At 37.3% G+C, this 25,132-nt stretch overlaps 1 protein-coding gene across 1 annotated transcript in view; it reads right to left on the bottom strand.

Moving 5' to 3' along the window:
- Positions 1-18,306: 18,306 nt before the first annotated feature.
- The window catches only part of lgr4 (leucine-rich repeat containing G protein-coupled receptor 4), a 60,953-nt gene continuing 54,127 nt past the window's right edge, over positions 18,307-25,132 (bottom strand). Inside the window, exons 15-19 of the mRNA XM_048184412.1 lie at positions 23,235-23,306; positions 22,841-22,966; positions 22,472-22,569; positions 22,259-22,315; positions 18,307-21,880 (exon numbers count right to left, since the gene is read on the bottom strand). Of these exons, the coding sequence (XP_048040369.1) occupies positions 20,508-21,880; positions 22,259-22,315; positions 22,472-22,569; positions 22,841-22,966; positions 23,235-23,306 (1,726 nt within the window). The 3' untranslated portion in view covers positions 18,307-20,507. The remainder of the gene's footprint in view (positions 21,881-22,258; positions 22,316-22,471; positions 22,570-22,840; positions 22,967-23,234; positions 23,307-25,132) is intronic.

Here is a 25,132-nt window from a genome sequence, read left to right as displayed (position 1 = left end):
AGCCATGCTCGAAAAAAATACTGTCCGAAATCTGGCACAGAAATACTCTGTCATACATTCAACTCGTTTTTTGAAACTTTGGCCAGGTTTAGCATGAGAATGCAGCTCTTTAACAGTGTAAATTAGTCAGAATGCATGAAATAGCATTAGAGAAAGAGCATACAGTAAAAGGTCAAAAGTACAATGTGGACATGGCAGATGTAGTTCATTTCTTTCGTATTCACGAGGGGTCAAACGTGTCAGACAGACGGTTCTTACTGTGTAAGCAGATAAAAAGCTGCAATGTGGATTAGTTTTTTTGCCAAAGATCTGGCTAGACAAGACTATCCCACATGTAACCTTACAATGACGCAAGTAAATATCTTTTGTATTAATACCTCTCTGTGGTGCTGAATAATTAGTTTGGCTCAGACTCATTTTTCTCCGGTTCCAATAAGGACCAGATGTGTTCTGCTTTTCCTTTGTAAATCTGTGGTGATGACTGAGGATCATGCTCGATTTCTAGGATTTAGTAAGGTGCAGAAACTCTGTAAATGTTTCCTGGCAGTTGGTTAGGCCCTGGCTAGTTTCCTAACTGCCATATCCTTACTGGTTTCACCCAGCTTGTTTGTGTACAGTAAATGCCAAGAAATAAGGCCTGCATTCACAGAAAATTATGGGAAAATTACAATCTCCCTTTAGAGCAAAAGTCCCTTAGTCACATCCCAATAAATAGTATAAGACATTTGGCTAGTGTATGAAGTTTTGTATAATTGATGACAGTAATAATAAAACATTTTATTTATAAAAAAAAAAAAAAATAAAAAAAAATGGTGATGTATGATTTGATGTTTAGCTTCATAAATCAGCTTTGTTTTATTTTAAAATTATTTAAAAATATGATATAACAACTATACCTTTTTTTAAATATAAAATACGTCAGGCTGTAATTTTTAGTTGAGGTCAAAAAGTAGAGCTGCCAAGAACAACCTTCAAAGCTTTTCTAGACATCTAGACTTATCTTCAGGCTCACTTTCACTTGACTGAAGAAAGTAATCCTTGACTTAGAGAGATTTTAATGAATTTAGTCAATTATCAGCATTAATTCCAGTGATACATTCTGCTGATAAAAGGTTTAGAGCTGAAACTCTGTTGATTGAATCTCAGGTTGAATCTCGCTGCGGGTTCACTGACCGTTCTAAGCTCATCAAAATGGATGGAGTCTCTCTCGCATTCTATCATCCTTAATTCTTTCATTTCTGAAGTTTGGCTCTCTGGACCGCGTTGTCTCCCTTAACTGCTTCACATGGCATAAGAGAGGCCCATTATGGGTTCTTGAAAGTCATGGAAATAATAGCATCAGGCTTTCCAAATCAAAAAAAAGTTGTGTTTGAAAACAGCAGCCTGTTGTTTAGTTCACATAGTGGGCCCTTATGTCACCTGGCTGTAGGCCGGGAGGATACTGTGTGAGTTTTGACTCTTTGGTACGCTGTGGTAGTCTGTCATGTGTTGCCAAAAATAGATATAGCTTCCCTCAGTGGACTGGAAAAAAAAAGTAAAATAAAAAAAATAAGGCCTGGTGCAAATCCCTCAAGAGCTAGTGTTTTCTAGGAGAGGATAAAAGAGTCAGGGCAACCAGGGGCTTGACTCCATTCAGCAGAAGGGTTTCCCTCATAGATACATCACAAATGTGTTCTTCTGTGGGTATGCATTTAATATTAATATATGTAATAATTAGGGCTGTCAAAATAATGCGTTAATTTCGATTTTCGAAAAAATAACGCAGATTAATCCATTCCGTATTGACCTTTGAACCTGGAGTCGTTCTCGTGCGCGCGGGCTCTTTCAAAGTAAGCACCGTCTTGCACTCTCTCTACCTCACACATAATAATCTAAATCAACTGACACAATGCTAAAAGTTCATAAGACCGAATCCATGTTTCACGAGGCGCATTCGGAGAATGTTTTTCCTGAATAACCGCTGGGTGTGAATAGTGCTCAAAAGAACGTCACCTCATCTTCTCTGACAGGCGCCCTGCACGTGCAGCTGACATAAACCACACTTTCAGTAACAAAAAGAAAATCCTATCCAGTGGTGAAGTGTTTTCTGTGTTGACAAATCTTTTGCGATGTCCTAATAACAGTCGCGATTCGCACTAATAACAGTCACGATTCGCACGCAACGCGTCAACGTCCGCTAATGTCCAATTCGCGACCTAATGACTCATTTGAACAGATTCATTTTAATGAATCATGACAACAACTGATCGGTCCACACGGTCTATAACGAATCATTTACTCGAACAACTCTGAAATTTAGCAAGAGTGGTTAGTAAAATTAGCCTTAATAATCCACAATATTTTCAGGTTATTTAAATGACAATGTGTAGTAAATTAGGCCTACCTATAAAATCAGTTAGTTTAGACTGGAGTGAGGTGAAACCAGAACAAAGCAAGTTGTTGTTAGCTTGGTGCATTCAATTGTATATGGTAGAAAATTATATTATTAGTTAATATAACTTCTAAATGCTACTTTTTAATACTTTTCAGGTTTAGCAAAAAAGCATCTTCTCTTACAAAGCTATAAAATCACTTTTTTTTTTTTTTTTTTGCAAAGAGGGCAAGAAAGAATTACAGTGAGAGTGATGGGTACTTTATTGTCATTATTGGGCTTGCAGATCACGTGGGTAGGGCACTTTTTACTGTTTGTGTGGATGACCATGTCTGTCACCACCGAAGACCATTTTTGACCCAGGAAAAACCCTGCATTGATTCATTTGAATTTAAATATTTAATACTTTCACAGCAAAAATTATGTATGCGATTAATTTTTAATCGATTGACAGCCCTAGTAATAATATAATATACATAATTTTGCAGTCAAACTGTTTTGAGACTGCTATGAAATGATGTGACATCAATGACAAGAAGAAAATGTTAAGAATGCATTTGGGCTGGTCTAATTGAAATGTCAATACTCTTTTTGGTCCTTAGGCACATTCTGTCTTCTCATGCTGAACATTGTAAGACAGGAAATTCAGCATTTTTGTCACAGAATGTGTTTTTTGTCTGTATGAACAATATATACCTGTGTCACTGCATCATAGAAAACTATAAACTCACACCTACTCAAAACTACTACTGGTATAGATTTGTTAGTTACACCACCAGTTTTAGCTGAAAAAAAAAAAAAAAAAAAAAAAATGAATGTAATGTTGTATATTTTAAAAATCGTTTATTTGCCTTTAGAAATGAATATAAAATGTATGTTATTTTTATTATTACAATTTTGTAGCTATTCATTTCAAAGCCTATCTACACGCATGGTATGAAAATACAAAAAGCATCTTTTTTTTTTTTTTTTTTTTTTTTTATTATTTGAATGACCCATCAAATTTCAGTCTGTTTTTCTACATTTTATCTTTATTGTAAAAAATTTAGTGGGTATATATATATATATATATATATATATATATATATATATATAAAATCTTTCTAAACAAGAACACCTGATTATCTGCAACAGGCAGTTTTGCTGTGCAGACGAAAACAGTGCATCTAGACTGACCAGTTTAAAAATATCTTTTTCTTTCTTGTAGAAAAAGGTGTACATTGCTCATCATTTAAACAGCCCAATCAGAATTTTCCCACACCCTTACAAGTGCTTCTGTTCTCCTTTCAAAGATTGACACACCCCCGGCCGAAACCGAGCAAATAATTTGTATAAGAACTGAGTCATCAGAACAAGTTGTCAAGGGTGTGGAGGAAATAAAAAGAACAAGAGAATAGTTAAAGAGAAAGAGAGAGGAACAAAGAAAAAGAAAGCTAAAAATAAAAAAATTATCCAAAACAAGAAACAAACAAACTCCTGCACTAGTCTGCGTCCATGCGTAAATCTCTGCATGATTATCTCAAAGTGACTCATTTTCCATACTCTGCATGCAGATGATGTCATTGGTAAATTTAGGGGGACAAACAGAGACCGTAAGTGTGTTTGACATAATGGGGTCTGACAGAGTTGGTCACAAACCAGTCTGCCCTCATCTTCATCTGAATAGTGACAACCACAATCTGCTGTAACACAAGAGAAAGGAAGGAATACTATGTCTTTTTCACCCACTGGTCACTACAGTGACGCTTCACAAACTATATTGGTCTTGACAAGTTATTGAAGATGCTTGAGCAAGACCTGGCCACGACTTCACCAACACTAAAATCGTACAAGCTTTGGCTTAAAAGCAAACTGAAAAAAGGATGTCCAAGCACTCCACGTTTTTATTAAATCCACTATCTTCACTTCCATTGGCCTTTTCTTGAAAGTGAGATTCTGTGGCCTTTGACGTTAGTAGCATTTTAATTGGAATCCTTTGAAATGAAAAGAAGGCCTGGCAATCAACCAACAAGAAATCAGGCACATAAAGTACAGAAAGCCTGCCTGAAGTCCCATGATGCATTTGCTTTAAATTGGTTTAAACGAGAGCTGGAGAAAATTGTCGTACCAATGGACTCATTCTCATCCATTCCTTTCACTGATACTTCCAACACATCTCACTGTCACTGACTGTCAATCAGCTATAAGAAAATGATGAAAAGTATAGAACTCTTCCCAATTGCTTTTTTTTTTTTTTTGCTGTAGATCTGGATATCATCAGAGTCCATGAACATTTAAGAAGTAATGATTATGAGTGATCTATGGCCCTGTTAGAGCTGGGAGGAACAATCACGTGGAGACGTTTCAGTCCGAGAGAATCCGTTTGCTGTGAGATGTCCTGGAGGTAGATGATGCAACAGTGCAGGGAGAAGGATAGAGCTAGTCACGCATTTGCTAGTCCACTCACTGTTTTCATTGGACGGGCTCTCCTGCAACAGGACAGTGTGTGTCACCACCACTGTCATAGCAGAACACTCAATCAGCAAGAGCTAACACTCAAAACCATGCACAAACACAAATATGCGCAGAAAATTACACACACAGTTGGTCGCGCAATATTCTCATATACAAAGACAAACATACAGGCTTTTACTCAAACAGTGGAAAGAGTCTGATTTAGTGGCTTTCAGTGCATATTAGTTACTGAATAAGTAAACTCATGTTTAACCGACATATTAGCAAATTAGCCTTTTAAATGAGCACCAGTTATGCTCTGCGCTTAGGAGGGGCTTCACGGATGTCTGACTGAGACACTGCCATGATGCAAACCCTTGCAAGTCGGCAAATCACCCTCCATCTGCAACCAAAGATATCGTAATGAGAGTTACTGAGCAGAGATACGGCAGACAAAAAAAAAAAAAAAATTATGCTGGCTATTACATACACAATTGTGAGAAATGTCTTAAAACGTACATTGTGTAAGGCTGGAGGAATTATTGCACACATTTAGTTGTTTTATGTCAGCACATACTAAATCCCAGTGGCATGTTGTGGAATTCAGTGTATATTGCATTATATACAACAGTTTGGGATTTTTTTGTGTTTTTGAAAGAAACATCAATCAAAAAAAAATAAAAAAAAATGTAATATTGTGAAATATTACAATTTCAAATAACTAATTAATTTTAAAATGTAATTTTTTCCCTGTGATGGCAAAACTGAAATTACAGCATCATTACTCCAGTCTTCAAGCGTCAAATGATTCTTCAGAAATCATTTTAATATGCTGATTTGGTTCTCAAGAAACATTTCTTATTCTTATCAAAGTTTAAAACAGTTGTGCTGCTTCATATTTTTGTGGAAAATGTGGTACATTTTTTTTTTCTTTGAATATAAAGTTGTAAATGTCTTTACTGTCACTTTTGATCAGTTCAATATGCATATTTTTGCTATATTATAATTGATAGTCATCTTTTCTGTTTTATAAATCATCATAATGAAGAGAATTTGGCAGGCTTTCTTTATCTCACTGATAACAATCCACTGATCACACTTGCTTGCTTTAAACACGATTTGAGCTTACATTTTGTAATATTCGTAATATTCATAATATTTTCTCTTTCTAATTTTTTTTGAAGAGCTCCTGCCTCCCTTATCATCCACTGTAAACCCTAACACTAAAAATAATTAATTGGTTTGAGTAGGGTAAACTTAAATTAAACAAATTAGTTCAATCAAATTAACTTTTATGAATATTAGGCACTTTCCTTTTCCTTCGAGTTCACAGAACTGATATATTTTAAGTAAATTTAACTTTTTCATTGTTTTGAGTTTTATGAACTCATTTCTTTTAATTTAGACAAACTTAAGTTTAACTTAAACTAGGCTGGGATTTCTATTTCCCAGATTGCTTTGACCATGGCACTCGAAAGGGAGAGTAAATGTTAAAATGAATTGTGATATAATGTTTTTTTTTTTTTTGGTGCAAGATTAATTTTAAGTGAGAGATTTAATAGCGATTAATGATTTGTTATGCTAATTTAGAAGGGTTTCTGTTTATGTGGGTTTTTGGAGAGTTACCATCATGGTAGTAGCTAGTCTCAGCCTCAGACGTCACGCCCACAGACCATTGGCTGAATGTCTGATGCATATGGCACACTTATCTGGAATCACTTCAGGAGTTTCAAAGTCTGGTTGGTTGAATTATACAGGATGTCCGCGAGACGTGTATGTTATGTTCTTTAACGGTCCTCCTCGAAACAAATGCTATGACGCCAAACCCCCTCGTGAAAGAGGAACGCCGTCATGTTTACAACTGTGACGATGAGCACTGCCAGGATCAACTAAATGCTGGATTTTCAAAAGTTCTTGTAGGGACGTCGACTTTGCATTTCACGCCCCTAAACATGACGTGGAACAAAACGAACTGTGATTGGTTGCGTTACATGTCAGTCAAACGTCCTCTTGAGCGGTCCTTGGTCAGTAAAAGCTGCGATACATTCCAGACCTTCTGCCGTTAATCTGAAGCTCTGGCTACATGAGACTACCATCATGGTGACAAGTGGTGCATGCGGCTTGGTTTGTTAAATATTATATTAAATGTTTTAAGTGTTATACCATATTGCTAACATGTTAGCAAATTAGCATAAGTTAGCATTAAGTTAGCATTTTCTGAATTAGCTTGTTATTAGCTAGTTATTATATGTTATTAGCTGAATTAGCTAAGTTTCCACTAATAAAAATGTTTATGTTGAGATCATGTGATCATTTTAAGTTAAATGTGTGAATTAGTTTACTCAAATATTTCAATTTAATAACAATTAAAATGTATGAGCGCAAAATAAAAATCTACCAGTTCTGCTTACTTAAACTTTGAATTTCTTATCTTAAACATTTTGATGTAACCAAATCAATTTTTTTGAGTTTTGACAACTTATTCGGGTATATAGTGTCCTTTAAGTTTATGTAGAAGCTTGACTGTTTATAGATAACATTATGGTACTCGAGACAGATGCATTCATAAAATTTCATTGCTTTTGTTCAAAACAACCCTCAACCCTGTGTGTTTGTTAGTGCCTGTATGAGAGAGCATGAGTGGAGCAACTGAGCCTCTGATTGTGGTACCACTGTGCATCTGGCCTCCACATTACATCAGATATGTGTGACAGCTCCTCGAAGCCTTCAGGCTCTGAGATCCCCCCGCCTTAGTGCATCAGACCAAGTAAGATTGAGTGCCATGATTTAAAAAAGCCATGTATCTGTGCAATATTAGGCTAGTCATTCACGTGAGTCAAAGGTCAGCGGGAATCGTTTTGATATCTGTACAGGTTAGATAATGGCAAACAAATCTTAAAACACCATTGATAAAATCATGACAAAAAACTGAAAACATTCCATTTTCTACCCGGCATCCCTCAGCACGAAGCTAAAAAAAACAGGAGCAACTCCCTCGCTCTCTTTCTATCCGTCATACACACTTATATAACTCTAATAAAAGACACAGCTTGCGATGAGGATTTGATTTAGTGTGTCTTTGGAGTATTCAGAGCCATGTTGCAGCCCGTGGCCCAAGAGGAGAGGGAAGGAGAGGGGAGGGGGGGTGAGGACTGGAGACTGGACACACTCATGTGGAAAGGAGGATCTGGCCTGGAGGGGCTCAGCCGACCCTCACAGCCCCGTCTCGATGTGGTTATCGCACGAGCTTGGGTATGTGTGTGTGTGGCCACATCAAGGAGGGGCAATGAGATACAGAATGCAAAATATGTGGGTGAAGTTAGCCATGCATAACCATGTATAAACGTGTGGCTGAGCAAAATGTCATATTTCTACGCCTAGCTAGACATGCATGTCTTGTAAACATGGATGGGTTTGTGTGTTCATTTAAGCGCTCATGTGATGTAGACATAATTACGTGTTTGTGACATGTTTACGTGCACGCCTCCCTTCCAGAATGCCGAGGATAGACACGGATCCATCCCAGGGTGACAAACACATGCTGATGTAAAAGTGTTTCAACACACACACCTTGCATGACAGTTCTTCGTTATGACAAATGGAAGCAGACGTGTTCTGCCCTGCCGGCCCTCCTGTCACATCCCCCTGCAATGACACACAGCAGAGAGGGAGACAGCTCGGATTTATTCAAATAAAATAATATAAAAAGAAACAAACAACACATACTTAGCATTCATAATCTAAAAGACGTCAGCAGAGAACAAATATACACCGCGGCACTTTAATCTACCTCATATATCTGTAAACAGTTGTATTCACTTGAGTCGGGGAGCTGTAAAAGTGCCCTGATGATCAGGTGATTGGGAATAAGGGACCGGCCAGTCAGTATATTTGGCTGGGTATCTCCTCTGCAGTGCACCTTTACTTTGACTTTGGAGCTTCTGTCTCAGTTGCATCATTAAATTTGGTTTGCTGCTATTTTTTTTTGTGGCTACTTGATATATGTTGTCCTTTCCATGAGCATTTGTCCATGAATAATCAATCAGGTATTTGGTTTATAGCCAGTAAAGTGTCTCTACATGTACTAGAGAAGCTGCAAAGAGGAAAACAAAATAAATGCTTTTCCTATAAAAAAAAAAAAAAAAAGCCTCAAGTGATTCCATGAAGGCAATGGATTCTCATGCTTGCAAAACTCTGCTTGTTAATGTAGCCAGACTTGAGTTGAATCAGCGGCCGGTGCCTGTTCTAGTGAAACTCTCCATCAAGTCATGTTTGATAATCCATGACCAATCTCATTTCTTTACAGATCTATTACTGTGCCTGAATTAATCCATGCAAGCACAATGTTTGAAGATTAATGTAAAATGTAGTTACATCATTTACTTACATAATGAGACAAAGTTATTTCATGACACCTTTGATAACTTTGAAAAATATTTGGTAGCACTTTAAAATAAGGTCCTCATAATTAACATTAACTAAAATGGTAACACTTGAGTTTAGGGTCCAGTTCTCACTATTAACTTGCTTATTAGCATGCATTTTACCAGGATATTGGCTGCTTATTAGTACTTATAAAGCACATTAATGCCTTATTCTGCATGACCATCTTCCACATCCTACCCAATACCTAAACTTTATTAAAGGAAGATATTTAGAAGAATGTTTGTAACCAAGCAGATCTGGCCCCCCTAGTAGCCCTCTAGTAGTCAATGGGGGGTGAGATCTGTTTGGTACGGAAGAGGATTAGGGCCAAGCAATAATAAAAAAATAAAACCATCTCGAGATTAAAGTTGTTAAATTTCAAGAAAAAACGTGTTAAATTTTGAGAAAAAAGTCTAAATAAAATGTTGAGAATAAACTTGTTAAATTTCGAGAAAAAGGTCGAGATAAAATGTTGAGAATAAAGTCATTAAATTACAAGAAAAAAGTCATTAAATTACGAGAACAAATTCGTTAAATTATGAGAAAAATTTTAAATTTCAAGAAAAAAGTTGAGATAAAATGTTGAGAATAAAGTCATTAAATTACAAGAAAAAAGTCATTAAATTACGAGAACAAATTCGTTAAATTATGAGAAAAATGTCGTTAAATTTCAAGAAAAAAGTCGAGATAAAATGTTGAGAATAAAGTCATTAAATTACAAGAAAAAAGTCATTAAATTACGAGAACAAATTCGTTAAATTATGAGAAAAATGTCATTACATTTCAAGAAAAAAGTCGAGATAAAATGTTGAGAATAAACTCATTAAATTACGAAAAAAAACTCGTTAAATTTCAAGAAAAAAAGTCAAGATAAAATGTTGAGAATAAAGTCATTAAATTACAAGAAAAAAGTCATTAAATTACGAGAACAAATTCGTTAAATTATGAGAAAAATGTCGTTAAATTTCAAGAAAAAAAGTCGAGATAAAATGTTGAGAATAAACTCATTAAATTACGAGAAAAAACTCGTTAAATTTCAAGAAAAAAGTCGAGATAAAATGTTGAGAATAAAGTCATTAAATTACGTTAAATTCGTTAAATTAAGAATTTCTCATAATTTAACGACTTTTTTCTCATAATTTAATGAGTTTATTCTCAACATTTTATCTCAACTTTTTTCTTGAAATTTAACAACTTTAATTTCGAGATGGTTTTATTTTTTTTATTATTGCTCGGCCCTAATCCTCTTCCGTAGTTTGGTTACAAACATTCTTCCAAATATCTTCCTTTGTGTAAAGCAGAATAAAGAAATGTATACAGGTGTGGAACAACTTGAGGGTGAGTAAATGATGACAGAATTTTAATTTTGGGGTGAATTAGTTTACCTAAAAAAAAAAAATAAAAAAAATTGTTAGAAGAGAAGATATTGTTGAATAAAGTCTTTTTTTTTTTTTTTTGTGCACCAAAACTATTCCCGTCACTTCATAAAATTAAGGTTGAATCACTGCAGTCATGTCGACTGTTTTAACAATGTCTTTAGTACCTTTCTGGACCTCGAAAGTGTTGATTATATTGCTGTCTATGGAGGAGTCACATACCTCTTGGATTTCATCAAAAATATCCTAATTTGTGTTCCGAAAATGAACGAAGGTCTTACGGGTGTGGAACGACATGTGGGTAATTAATGACAGAAATGTCATTTGTGGGTGAACTAACCCTTTAACTAATGTTAACAAAAGGAACCTTATTGTAAAGTGTTACCAAAATATCCAATAATAATAATAATAGTTATAAGACGTGTTACATCAGACAATGGAAGATCCTAGATAATAACACTGACACTCTCTAGAACAACAATGAATATCACGTTTTTCCCCCTCCAGAGTCAAGAAGCGTGAAGCTAGTCTTCCTTCATTCCACTTCCTTCCTTCCTTCCTTCCTTCCTTCCCTCGTTCATATTCAACATCTCATTTATTTTCCAGCCTCAGTTTGTTTCCAGCAGGGACAGCGGCTTGACAGCCTAAGATGGTGTAGCATTTGGAAACACACTACACGTTTAGTAGAACATAAAGTACAATCAGGCTTAGACTTGTTCAATTATGATACACTGCAGCATTCAAACTATTGTTCTGCCTATCACAGCGGATGAATACTAAACACTGAGCCAGACGATAAAAGTGCGTCTAGAACAAGAGTTTAGAGTCATCAATGTTTCAGTAAGGCTGCGGTGTAATGTGTTTTACATCCTATTGCAACAGATGCCTAAATCTGTGGCAGGGAGAAGCAGTTGTTGAGAGATACAGCTGGAATGAAGAGGAAAAAGTGGCACTAAGGCCCAACTAACCTTAAAACAACCACCTACTGCGAGGAACTCCACAGTGTCAGAGTGAATTAGAGTGGCCCTGTGGGATGGCATGGCTGATATGTGTGAATGGCAGAGTGAGGGGCTGTAATGGATTATCTGACACTCATTTCATGACATCACGACAAACCCACCTGCTCGCTCCATTATGAGATCATGGTGTGACTTTCCACTGGACCTAGAAAGACCATGACAAGGAGTTCAGAGTGTTGATTCATGCACTCTCATATTAAATATCATACAATTTACATACTAAGCAGCTGACTTTACATTATCCGATTTATTACACAGAGGTTAAATGTATGCTTAGCTAACATGCAGAACAAGAAATATTTAATTTCACAATCTATAGTCTTGTATATTTACAATTATAAGTCATAAACAAATGTAAGATGACAAAACATATCCCGAGTGTGTGTTTCATAATCAGGCACTCAACAGAGCAAACAATAAAAGGCTTTTCAGACAACAGAATCTTTAGGTACCAGTTAACAAAAATATGTTCTAAGAATGTATTGCTAATGTTTTTAAGTTATAGAAATGTTCTCTGAATGTACAAAACTTTTTGTTTTGTGGTTATGCAATCGTTAAGGAAACATTCTATTTTCTCATTCTGCAAACATTTTGGGAATGTTACTTTTTAATGTTCTCTGAACATTCTGAATCAATTTATAAAAAATATTAATTTTATGTCATATTAATGATGTAGAAATAATGTTTTGGCCAAATCTTTTGAGAAAATGAATAAAGACCAGATAACTCAGAACAAATGTTCTATTGATGTTACTGGAAGAATGTTTGTTCATAACTTTGACAGAACCTTTTTCAGAATGTTTTGAGAACGATCCGTTATCTGGGGTGGACCAGTTTGTCCAGGGAGACCCAGTTGTTCACAACACTGGTTTTCAGTTACCGGTCTGATATACAGCTTTGCTGTGGCCGAGAGTGAATATTAAGAAACATCTGATCACTGGATGTTGGGGTCAACCAATCAGAATCAAGTATTCCAGAGAGTTGCGTAATGAGCTCCCAATAGTTGTACATTTCTATGGGTAATATATCCACAAATATTACTCATGACAACCTCTAAAATGCATAGAGTAGTATGCCATATCTAGTAAAATGATATGCATAACTTAACTTGAATTGGGAAAACACTACATCCCATCATTTAAAATAAGCTTTCCTCATCAACACAGGGGCTTAAAAATCAGCCTTGCCACAGTGCATCTGTGTGAGATGTTTGACAGCGAGAGATAAGCTTGCATAAGCAGGATGTGGCTAAGCTGAAGCTGTTTCCCAATGAGGCGGTGATCACCTTCAGCCGCTAAGAGAGGAAAGCCAGGGGGAGATGAAAACGGGCAACTCAGTGTGATTAGGTATGTGCTTTCTCTACAAACAATCAAGATGGCAGATGTGCCACTGTGAATTACCTTGTAATGTTAGCAAACGTTAATCCCTCAGCACATTCGTGCCCTTTGCTCCCTTTATCAAATAATGTCTGCTGATATGAGCAGAGTGTGTTGTCAGAGATACCACAGACAAGGCCATGGGGAGAGGAACTGTGCTATTAGCAGCCTCTTGAGTGGATAGAAATCATGCTAACTTTTTATTGTTATAGGGGTGACATTAAAAATCAACTGGAACGTACTTGCCGTTTACATGCTGTCTGACTGTATTTATTCTAAACCAAGTAAATACACTTGGCTCCATTGAGCAAACAATCATAGTCTAATATGTTCTATTGGTGTGGTTACGTATTGACCTTGTTGGTGGAGACTGTCCTTTAAACTAATTCCAGCTCTGAATTATTTTAAGCATGTCAACATCCACTAGACTTTTATTTGTGTAACTGCTTAAATTCTATGCAGCATATTTGACTAGTCGTTAAGTAAATGGTTATTTAAAAAAAAAATAATAATATAGACAAACAGACTGGCCTCAATCTATTGGAACACGGCATAGTTTGAAAATTAGAATTTGAGAAATTACACATTTAGAATGTTTAATTGGCTTTAATGTGTTTGTTTTAGACTAAGACGATGATACAATGACTAATTATTTTCATATGGATTATATTCAGTGTTGTTATCGTTAACTAAAAGTAAAACTAAAACGATTAAAGATGTAAACTGAAATAAAATAACGCAAATTTAAAAAACTTCACTGAAAATTAGAACTGAAATAAAATAAGTAGGACCTACTAAAATTACAAATATATGTATTAAACCTAATAAAACACATGACAAAAGCACATGCAATTACTAAAACTAAAATGAAAACTGAAAATATAAAAATAAAAGCCAATTCACAATATTAAAATACTAAAATAGCATATACAATACTAAAATAACACTGATTATTATATTACATTTGTACAGTGTTGGTGGGTTAAAGGTGGAACTATATTTGGCGTGTGAGATTTTCTACTGTGTGCCACAGCTGACTGAATTTGTAGCCGACAGACTGATGGGGGTTATTTTTAACAACTTAAGTTTCTTGACAAACTCAGCCTACGTTGTCTCTTCCGGGTCCAGATGGACAGCTCTACTGATACGCTTGCTTACTCATTTCATGCCAAAAAGAATTGACATTCTGAATGCCAATAGGTTTTTGTTTTCTTCTTTTAGCTCATTTCTCTTTTCTATGGTTCCGGTCCAGCGTCACTCCCTCCCAGCTTGTCCTTTATCCTGAAACTGCACTAGGAGAGATTTGTGGCTCAGCTGTTCCATTGGTACTGTGCTCTGAATGACTTTTATGTGCTAATGACTCCGTTTAATGAAACCTTGTAAAATTCTGCACATGGTGAAGGAAGCAGATTTCTAGCTCACTAAATTGCAGCACTGACGGCTCTGCTTGGGCCTTTCTCCCTACTTAATGATTCAAGCTTTCCAGTGTGCGTGACAAGTAGGGATGGACATTTTTAGAAAAATAATAACAAAATAACACTGCTAGATTATCAATATTACATAATAACCAAACACATCCTATATGATATTAATCAGATAGCCTGCCCCAACATAAAAGTAATACTACAACTTATATTTGCGCAAAAAGGACACGAATGCACACATGAACTTGAATATGATGCTCTCTTCCCTTAACAACAACACCAGCAATTAAAGTACAAAGAATTTACAACATTCTATTCCAGTAGTGTTCTCATAATAATGTTATGTATATGGCAGATTGGTACTGCACATCTTGCACTTGTATTTTCATGACCAAAGTGATTCCAGACATCTCGGCGCACTTTTAAAGGATTAGTTCACTTTCAAATGAAAATTACCCCAAGCTTTACTCACCCTCAAGCCATCCTAGGTGTATATGACTTTCTTCTTTGATGAACACAATCGGAGAAATATTAATAAATATCCTGACGCATCTGAGCTTTATAATGGCAGTGATAAGCTGAAGAAACTGTCTCCATCCACATCCATCCATCATAAGAATATTCCACACAGCTCCGCGGGGTTAATAAAGGCCTTCTGAAGCGAAGCGATGCGTTTGTGTAAAAAAAAAAAAATTTTTTTTTTTTAAAATCCATATTTAAGTTATAAAGTAAAATATCTAGCTTCTGCCAGACCGCCTTCCGTATTCAACTTACGAAGAAAGTGTAAAACTCTCGCAGTTCAAAATGCTTACGCTACATCATACGCCTTCCCTATTGGTCTTACGGAAAAAACGTAAAGGGTTAGTTCACCCAAAAATGAAAATGTCATTTATTACTCACCCTCATTCTGTTTCACACCCGTAACACCTTCGTTAATCTTCAGAACACAAATTTAGATATTTTTGTTGAAATCCGATGGCTCAGTGAGACCTCCATAGCTAGCAATGTAATTTCCTCTCTCAAGATCCATTAATGTACTAAAAACATATTTAAATCAGTTCATGTGAGTACAGTGGTTTAATATTAATATTATAAAGTGACAAGAATATTTTTGGTGTGCCAAAAAAAACAAAATAACGACTTATATAGTGATGGCCGATTTCAAAACACTGCTTCAGGAAGCTTTGGAGCGTTATGATTCTTCTGTATCGAATCATGATTCGGATCGCGTGTCAAACCACCAAACTGCTGAAATCACGCTCCGAATAGATGATTCGATACGCTGATTCATAACGCTCCGAAGCTTCCTGAAGCAGTGTTTTGAAATCGGGCATCACTAAATAAGTAGTTATTTTGGGGTTTTTTTGGCACACCAAAAATATTCTTGTCGCTTTATAATATTAATATTGAATCACTGTACTCACATGAACTGATTTAAATATGTTTTTAGTACCTTTATGGATCTTGAGAGAGGAAATGTCATTGCTCCCTATGCAGGCCTCACGGAGCCATCGGATTTCAACAAAAATATCTTAATTTGCGTTCCAAAGATTAACAAAGATCTTACGGGTGTCGAACGACATGAGGGTGAGTAATAATGAGGGGTCTCATACTCGTGACCCCTGTTCACTGCCATTATAAATCTAGGATGCGTCAGGATATTTATTATTATTTCTCCATTCTCCGACTGTGTTCATCAGAAAGAGGAAAGTCATATACACCTAAGGATGAGTAAAGCTTGGGGTAAATTTCATTTGAAAGTGAACTAATACTTTAAATCCATAGTTTCACTTTACTTTACTGGTCTGGACGGCAGGCTGTCCTAACCAATCAGACCTCAGGTAAAGTCATAGAGATCATCGTTTTCATCGCTGTCATGTCCTAGTACTCAAGTAATGGTGCACATCCCTAATGGCAGGACAGATAGGCTATATCTGGTAAACAGATTATTTGCAAAACATTTAAAAATCCTTTATGGAAATATCTGAACTGAGATACCTATTTTGCATTTAATCTCGAACACTGAATCATTAGGTACAGTAAGTATAGCCTACTGTAATTTTTTAAAGATGTCAACTGAAAATGGATCCAGGAAAACAGGCAAAGCTTAGCTTCTCCTATATTAGCTTGCTAATAGTTTTATCATAGAGACCCTCTTTATAAAATGGCAATGTCATACATCTTTATATGGTAGATTGACTGCAGCAGTAGCCTACCAGATATCGAAAATAGTAAAATACTGGAGACGACAAAAATACACAAAAGGCCATACATCTGGATCATTACATGACTCTTGAAGTTAGAGTGAGGCATACACAGAGATGTAAGACATTCTAAGTTTTTAAATGTATACATTTTTTATTATTAGGCTGAACAACATCAGCCTAACGTTAATAATAGTGGGTGCTTTATTTATTATCCTACCTCTAGCAGATAGTTTCTCTGCAAGTGTAGTGGCTAAGCAGGTCCATATGCAGTGTACACTTACATATGAAGGTTACAGGAGGACATTTGGAAAGATCAGAGGCTCTCAGCAGCTGGGGAAAATCTCCTGTTCAATGTAAAGCTGAAGTAGCACGGAAAATGAGAAAGCGTCACTCTGTAAAAACCGGCTGAACAGCACTGCCATCTAGAGGCGCCCACAAGCCACAGCCGCCTGCTGGTGAGAATCGAAGCATGAGGCCTCCCTCTTGTCAGAATCACTAATTACATGTTGAATTGCCTGTCACAAGCCGTATATTTAGTACTGACGGTGATATTAGTCTTAGTAATGAGTCTTTTTCTCAGCCTGGATGGTTTTAGTCTATCACCAGGAACATTAAGGTAATAACAAATCCTGGCAGGCTACTTCTTCTCACCCCAGCCTAATCAAAGCTATTCATTCAACACATGCAGTGAGGTCTGCAAAGAAAACCATATATCTCCTCAAACACCAAACCACAGCCCGTAAGCCAGGTAAGATCAGAATCTTCAATCATGGACGTTTAGTGTGCATAGATCTGTACTGAAAGTAGGCTATGTAGGTTTTGAGAAAGATGGCAGTTTATCAAGTGTTAACCAGCGTGACTGTAATAAGGTTTATTGCAGAAAGCGCTCACACTTAAGTGGTTGGTACAATTACGAGCACCTTAGGAAATATTCCCACTGAGATGTTTTAGCAACTCGACGATGAGCTCCAGGGGGTCTACTTCAGATTTTCTTATTCCGCCCCTCCAGTTAAGCATCGGGAGTCTGATAAGAGGAAAATTAGAAGGAGAAAAAAAGAAGAAGAAGAATCGACTGCTCTTTATTAAGAATCCCTCCCTATCCCTTCTGGCAGTGTCTGGTGGTTCCACACTCCCCAACCCGGGCTGTTTGATTGGCGGAGCCATTTTCCACAGCACCGGCTGTGATGTTTTTTCCTTATAGGGAACAGACAATTCCCATGGGCTGAACAGATGATTGTTTTGTAGACACTCTCCTCTCTTTATAAAAACGTAGTAATATTCCATTAATTGAATAACTAATCTTGTCAGCTATTTAAATGGCATGACAGGTTAAAGGATAATTAATGCATTAAGCACATCAAACATTTTAATGTTGAGGATGGCTGCTATTTTTGAACGAAAAGCCTTGAAGAGCTAATGTTCATTGTTATGACATGAAGGTGAAATTTTAGGAGCTGCAGTTTGTAGTAATATAAAAAGCCCATTTAGGATGACAGCCATAATATTGCAAGGTTAAAACTATATCAATGAGTCTAATGCTACTACTTTGCTCACTACTTTGATTTTAGCACCATTGAAATAAAAAGAGCATGACACAACACGTGTAACTCATCAACTAAAAGAGGACTAAACTATCAAGAGGGAAACTTAATAACAAAGGACAAGCACTCCCGTCTTTAAAGCCAATCAGTTTATATAGTTTGGTTTACAAAAATGTCTGTATACAGTATGTCATTTTCTCCCAGTACAAACTAACGCATGACTCATTCAGTGAGAACATACAACTAGATGTATTTACAGCGCAAGCAATCATACCAACAAAATGCATGTGAAACGTAACCACATGTACTACTCACTACTGGCAGCCTCTACGGTTGAAGAGGTAGCTTCCACAGTTAGACAATGCATCCCATTTTTGATTAGATGTGTCCTACAAAAATAATTTACATCATTCTGACATCTCTAAACATCTCTCTCACACACACATTCAGACCTCACACACATGCATAGACACGTGATTTGGAATTCTGTCAGTTCTAGTAGCTACGACCTGCAAGGCTTGTCAGTTGATGCCAGGAGCTTATATGACTGGCAAAATGGCATCCACTTTGCAAACATATTAGAAGACCAAAGGAAGGTGTTGACATTCTGTATCTAAGGCAAACAAACACACATTTCCTTTCGCTTGAATTCCTGAACATACATGGACAAAGGTGTACAAGTAGAATCATGATGATGAAATGTTCTATATTCCTGAACACAAAGACACACATTGGTCCTATTGTCCATCTCACCTGACATAGCTTAATGGCAACTTCAACATCAATATATTATACAGCTGATCAACACGAATGCTACTGTACGGATGGAAGGTGTAGAATAACAAAGGGTTTTCATATATTAAAGACCTTGGTAGCTTTTGTGTAGGGATGCACAATATTCAAGATCAAGATATTTTAATGTATACGATTTTTTCATTTACTGGGATTTTACAATATTGAATATTTCATTTTGCCTGCTCATTTTTCATATTTTTACACTTAGATTATGTTTGCAGTCACCACATTTTAAATTAAAGTTAATCTTTAAAAACTAATCATTAAATAACTGTTGAATGTAATCTTTAGAAAATCTCAAACTGTTATAATTTTTCATGTTATATTATAATGTTCTGATGCTCAAATTCAGTTGTAGAATGTAAAAAAAAAAGATTTATTTTTAATTTATTTAGAGCTAATAGTATAATTATTAATATATTTATATTTATAGTTTATCAACCATAACATGACTCTAACATGAAACCCATTTTTTTCACTACCAGTGTACAAAATACATAAATCGCAATGATCTAGTGACTAAAAGTGTAGTTTGCCATTCATTCATCAAAGCATTTCCATGTCTTAAAATAAATTAAAAACGTACTAGTGATTAAGGAAGCGCTCTGGTCAAGACATCCAAATGTCATTGTATAACATATATTAAAGATGATTTCTTTTCATAAACAGTTAATAGAGTACTGGCATAACTGGATCACTCTGTTAGCTGGAGAGGACTGTGATTTTAGGACCACTTTCAGAATAAACAAGCAAGAAATGAATGCTTTTCAACATAATGGCCAACATGAACTTACTCAGGGAAATGAGAGGGAACAAGACAGCATGAACATTACATTCTCATCGGCAAACTGGAACTCCAGTATTAGGAGAAACTTTGCTACATAGAACGGGATCCCCCGCCACAGTCAGGCTTTATGATAACAAAGAATAAAAGACAAATAGACAATAGCACATATTATCCCTGCTTTAAATCAAAAGGACAAACGTTTAAAAGGATAAAAGGGAAAATATATTTTTCTTTTCTAAAAAATGCCCCAAGAAAATAAACAGACAAGTTCTACTCTCTTGCAAACTGAAAGGCAGGCACTGGGAGATAAGATCACTGTGTCCATCAACTGTCAATCGGCCCTGGGTACCAATGCAACTGAATTTGGCTGAGGGGGACAGGAAACAGAAAACAAGACATGTTGTTTGCTGACAACATTTGGCTCAGAGAGTCTCTCTATATTGTCAGATTCCCTTTTCATGGATTTGGTCTATATTCACTCAAACACAGACACACACACACACACACACACACACACACACACACACACACACACACACACACACACACACACAAACACACAAACACACAAACACACAAACACACACACAGTGTGAAAAGAGAGAAAAGTGCTTCAGGTCTGTTTGTGTCTCCATTGGCTCTGTAGCCATGTGTCCAGCCCCTCCCTGTTCTCTGTCCTTGCGGAGCAGGGACACTCCACACCCTGGAGGACTCTGTGAGGAAGTGAGTGTGTGAGTGCTCGGGGCTGTGAGCTCAGTCTGTCATGCGGGGGATATTATAAGAGTAATGTACTAAAGGGAGGCCACGGCTCTGACAGAAACAAGCTCGGCCACAAGCCTGAACCTGCTCCGAACTGTCCGACACAAACGAATCGCCCTCATCTCCATATTCCGACTGGGCGGAAAGCGTCCCGGTGTCGGGCCAGTACCCCTCTGAGCTCAGGCACTGAGGTGCGTTTGCCATCAGGGCAGGGCAGCTGTGGGACTTCACTAAATGTCTGCAGGCTGAGGAAGAGGAGGAAGCGGAAGAGGAAGATGTCCTGATGTGGAGGGCGGCGTCACAGTGTTTGCACATTCCCCGAGTGTCACCGTGCAGCTTTGTGTACATTCCGCAGTCGCTAGACAAGCCTTCGCCATCGTCAGATACCGCCGAACCTCCTGCTACTGTCCCTTTAGTAACCGCTTTTCCGGCCAGCCCGCCGCAACCTCCGGCCCTGCCCCGTCCTCTAAGCCGAAGCCAGTCATATCTGAAGGAAGGACTGAAGCAGACGTACAGCACAGGGTTCAAGCAGGCAGAGAGGGGAAAGAATATGAGCGTCACGGATTTGGCCATCTCCGGTCCGCCCACTGCATTATTGGTCCCGGCCAGCAGGGGAGCGAAAGAAAAAGCCGCCACCGGGCAGAAGAAGATGCAATTGGTGAAGATGAGCCAGGCGATGTGCCTCACAGACCCGGCCTGCTCGGGGTCAGCCAACTGGGCACGACCCAGCCTGCAGTATAACCGCGTATAGACAACCGCGCTCAGCAGGTACGCTAGTGTGTTCAGTAGCACCAGGGCCACTGTGAACCCCAGACCTGGTCCAGGACCTCCAGAGAAGGGCAGGCAGAGAGGAGAGCCCATGGCTGATTCGTGATACAGACTGAGGCAAGCCGCCGCGACAGATACCAATCCCAACAGGAGTGCGGCGATACCGAACCTCCTTCGTCTTTCCCTCCTTTCGCTACTGGACCTCAGAGCTCCTGCCTTCCCCATCAGAGCCCTCACAGCAAAGCAACGCTCCACAGCAGCTAACGCCAGCAGCAGGACAGCCCACTCGGAGGAAAACACCGCGAGGAAGCCCACCACCTGACATCCGGCACCCGTTTCCCACCACACGCCGTACTCGGCAAATGAGCCCCAGGTGACAGAGTCCAGGATTGTCAGTGCCGCCACGTAGACCCCTGTCAGCAGGTTAGCGGAGGCTAGGAGAGCCACCAGGAGGCGAGCCGGGGAGAGAGGAGAGGTGCGCGAGGAGAAGGTGGCTGCAAGGACCAGGCAGTTGAAGAGAAGCGCCACCAGGCAGATGAACCACACGGTCAACCGGATCATCCAGCTTCCCAACAAGTGTTCACAAGGTTTAAATGCCCCTGAAAGATGGAAACCCAGAGACACATTAAACCAAAATATAAGAGGTGCTTAAGAGGCCAATTCAATATTTCATGTTAAAATAGATAAACTGAGAAAAAAAATTATTGTGGAAAAGGAGTAAAAAACCCAAACAACTTGCACTACCATTTACAAGTTAATTAATTTATTTCAAATGCAACTTTACTTACCAAACTTTTGAATGATAGAGTACATAATAGGGATGTACAGATGTAAAAATTATTATGTTAATAGTATATTAATATTATGTTAAAAAATAAAACAAAATGGCCAATATGGTGAATATCTTGTAACATTACATCAGCCAGAGTTCTCTGGCTGTAGCAAAAGGAGAGAAAAAGAGACTTTTTTGTATTTACCCGGTGAGGGTGAGCAGTGCATGACTAGAGGAATCCTTTCCATCTCCTCCTCACCACCTAACAAATATATTTATATGCATGTCAACTATGAGAAACATAATATCACACATAAACACGGCCAGACCACCTCATTCAATCACATATGGCCACATGCACCAGAAGCAGCAAGCTCCTGAGCTTAACAGAATTATACTGTATACCAAAAAGACATACCAAATGCATTTGTCCGCTCGTCTTCCTCAGCTGGGTTAACTGCACTGTCACAAGCCACAAAAGCACAACACTGGTAGGCATAGGGAACCGTAATGGACCTGTGGGGACAAAAACAGAGACGGAGTGAGTGAGCGAGCGAGAGAGACAAACTGTTTAGGAAGACCTGAAGAGTTACTTAATTATCTGGGTTTTGATCAAAGAAGGCTCAAGGTCTCTGATTTCTTGAGTACACTGTGAGTGTGATTACAGAGTACGGGTGAAGGTGGGGACGTCACATCATTATTCATACAAACTAAACTGGGACACAGGAGCAACCTTAATGAACTGTAATCAGTCACAGCTCTTGAGTAAGGCTGTGAAGAACTCTACCTCAGTTTGGGCAGACTTTTAGACATTAGGCCGTTCCTCAGTTCCACGTTTCCAGTCAGTTTAAGCTGGTTCAGTGCACTCAGTCCTGCGGTAGGAACACTGGCTAGGGAGTTCAGACTGAGATCCCTAATGGCATGATGGAAAAACGGCAATTATATTCATGTACACACAGAGAAACACACACACAAGAAAGCCCTGTATGGCTTTGTTGTTTAATCAGAGGCGCTCTGGTAGAGAAACTGCATCAAAGTACTTTTAATATCTTAAAGCAATTAAAGAGCAATGTATGATAAAATAAATAATGACAATTATATTTACAATTCCCCAGCAGTTTTTCCAATGAAACACAATGAATGAATAATTATGAAAGCAGACTCCTTGACTAAACACTCACAGGTTGGTGAGAGCGCTGAGAGAAAGGAAAGCATCTCTGTGGATGAACTTGATCCGGTTTCTGCTTAGGTCTCTGTAGAGCAGTAAGAAAACAAACAGATACACAGGCTAAACAAATACAGATGGCTCTGGGTAAAGATTCAGATTTCAAGACGAGCCTTGTGTGAGTTCATTGTGAGGAGATCAGTCAGATCGTGATTAGTGAACTGCTATTCATCTGATTGAAATAAGTTGTTATAAGTCATAAGCTGGTCATTTTACACTCATGGTTTTTCCATGAGTTGAGAGGTGTTGCTAGGTGTGCCTTGAAGCTCTCTTAGTCTTAACCATGGTAAAAATGAATGTAATGTATGGGCTCTTGTAACTTATTGCTAAGTTTGGGGTTAGTAAGGGTTTTTTTCTCTACTTTTTTAAATACTTGAGCAACGTTGCATGAACTTTATCAAACGTGACAAAGAAATATTTGCATGTTGGAGTTGTTTTAACTGAAAGAAACTTGTACTGACACACCCTAAAATAAGTCAGTGTTTTGGGTTTTGTCTCAAGATGCACACCACACCAGTAATGTTTTTTTTCTAGGGCACGTTCATAAAAGCTACTTAAATGTCCTAATTGAACTAAAGCCTAATCCTGGCTTAATCTAAACCTTGTCTGTGAAACCGGGCCATAATGTTACAACAGATTTTGATTTTTAAAATAAAATCTTTTTATTCAATGAATTAAAGTCCTCCTATATTCAATAATTTTATCCCTTTGAATTCATCTTTGATCACTAAAATGACATATTTCTTTATGCCTTAAAATAGATTGAATGTAACGGTACACCCTTGCTGTGAATTGAGTGAATTATACAGGCTTGTCTACAAGCTGATGTATCAGAATGGTCATGAGTTTTATGTATCGCTCTTTACAACATCGGAAATTAATATGATTAGCCTTTTGCTTGACTATGTTATCAAACGGCTAATAATGTGTTGCTAATGTTACACAAACCATGTTCCTGTTCACCATCTCAGTCTGCCTTCTAAATATCAGTATATTTCCTTAGAAACGCTATGAACATCTTTGAATGTCAATGGAGAAAGGCATATAGTTCATCATAATATTGTAATATACATCATAAACATAATTCACCCACTATATTGCTTCATGTACCCGATTTTTCATATCAAAAGAAAAATATACCAGGATAACCTGGCTTCTCCTAAGACCCTCCTGCTTCACAGAATGGTTAATGATATGCTAAAGCCCACCCGCATTCTGATGGGATTGGTTACAACATATTTGTGACAAAGAGAACAAGAGTGATTTCAAACCGCATTTTTGAGACTGCCTTTGGTTTACGGTAGTTTTAAGGAGAAAATACTCAGCAATGGTGTTGACGTTTGTTTTAACTTGATTTTCACAACAGCAACACAACTGTTTAAGCAACACAACTATTTTCTACATTGATAATAATAATGAATGTTTCTTGAGCACTAAATCTGCATATTAGAATGATTTCTGAAGGATCATGTGACAGACTGGAGACTGGAGTAATGATGCTGAAAATTCAGCTTTTACCATCACAGGAATAAATGACGTATATATTACAAAAAAACAAACAAAACCAAAACAAAACAGATAATTTAAATTGTAATTATATTTCACAATATTTTATTGTATTTTTGATCAAATGCCTTGGTGAGCATAAGAGACTTTCAAAAATAAATAAATAAATAAAATAATAAAAAAATAATATTTTAATTTTAAAAAATCTTACTGACCCTAAACTTTTGAACAGTAGTCTAAGTTATCAATTAAATTTTTAATTAAATATTTAATTAAATACATTTAGGATGCGATTATTAGTATTGTTTGTTATACAATATATTTATAAGAATAATGATAATAATAATA

The sequence above is a fragment of the Megalobrama amblycephala genome, linkage group LG3, assembly GCF_018812025.1.
Source record: "Megalobrama amblycephala isolate DHTTF-2021 linkage group LG3, ASM1881202v1, whole genome shotgun sequence".
Taxonomy (NCBI): Eukaryota; Metazoa; Chordata; class Actinopteri; order Cypriniformes; family Xenocyprididae; genus Megalobrama; species Megalobrama amblycephala.
This window is presented reverse-complemented; position numbering and strand designations above follow the sequence as displayed.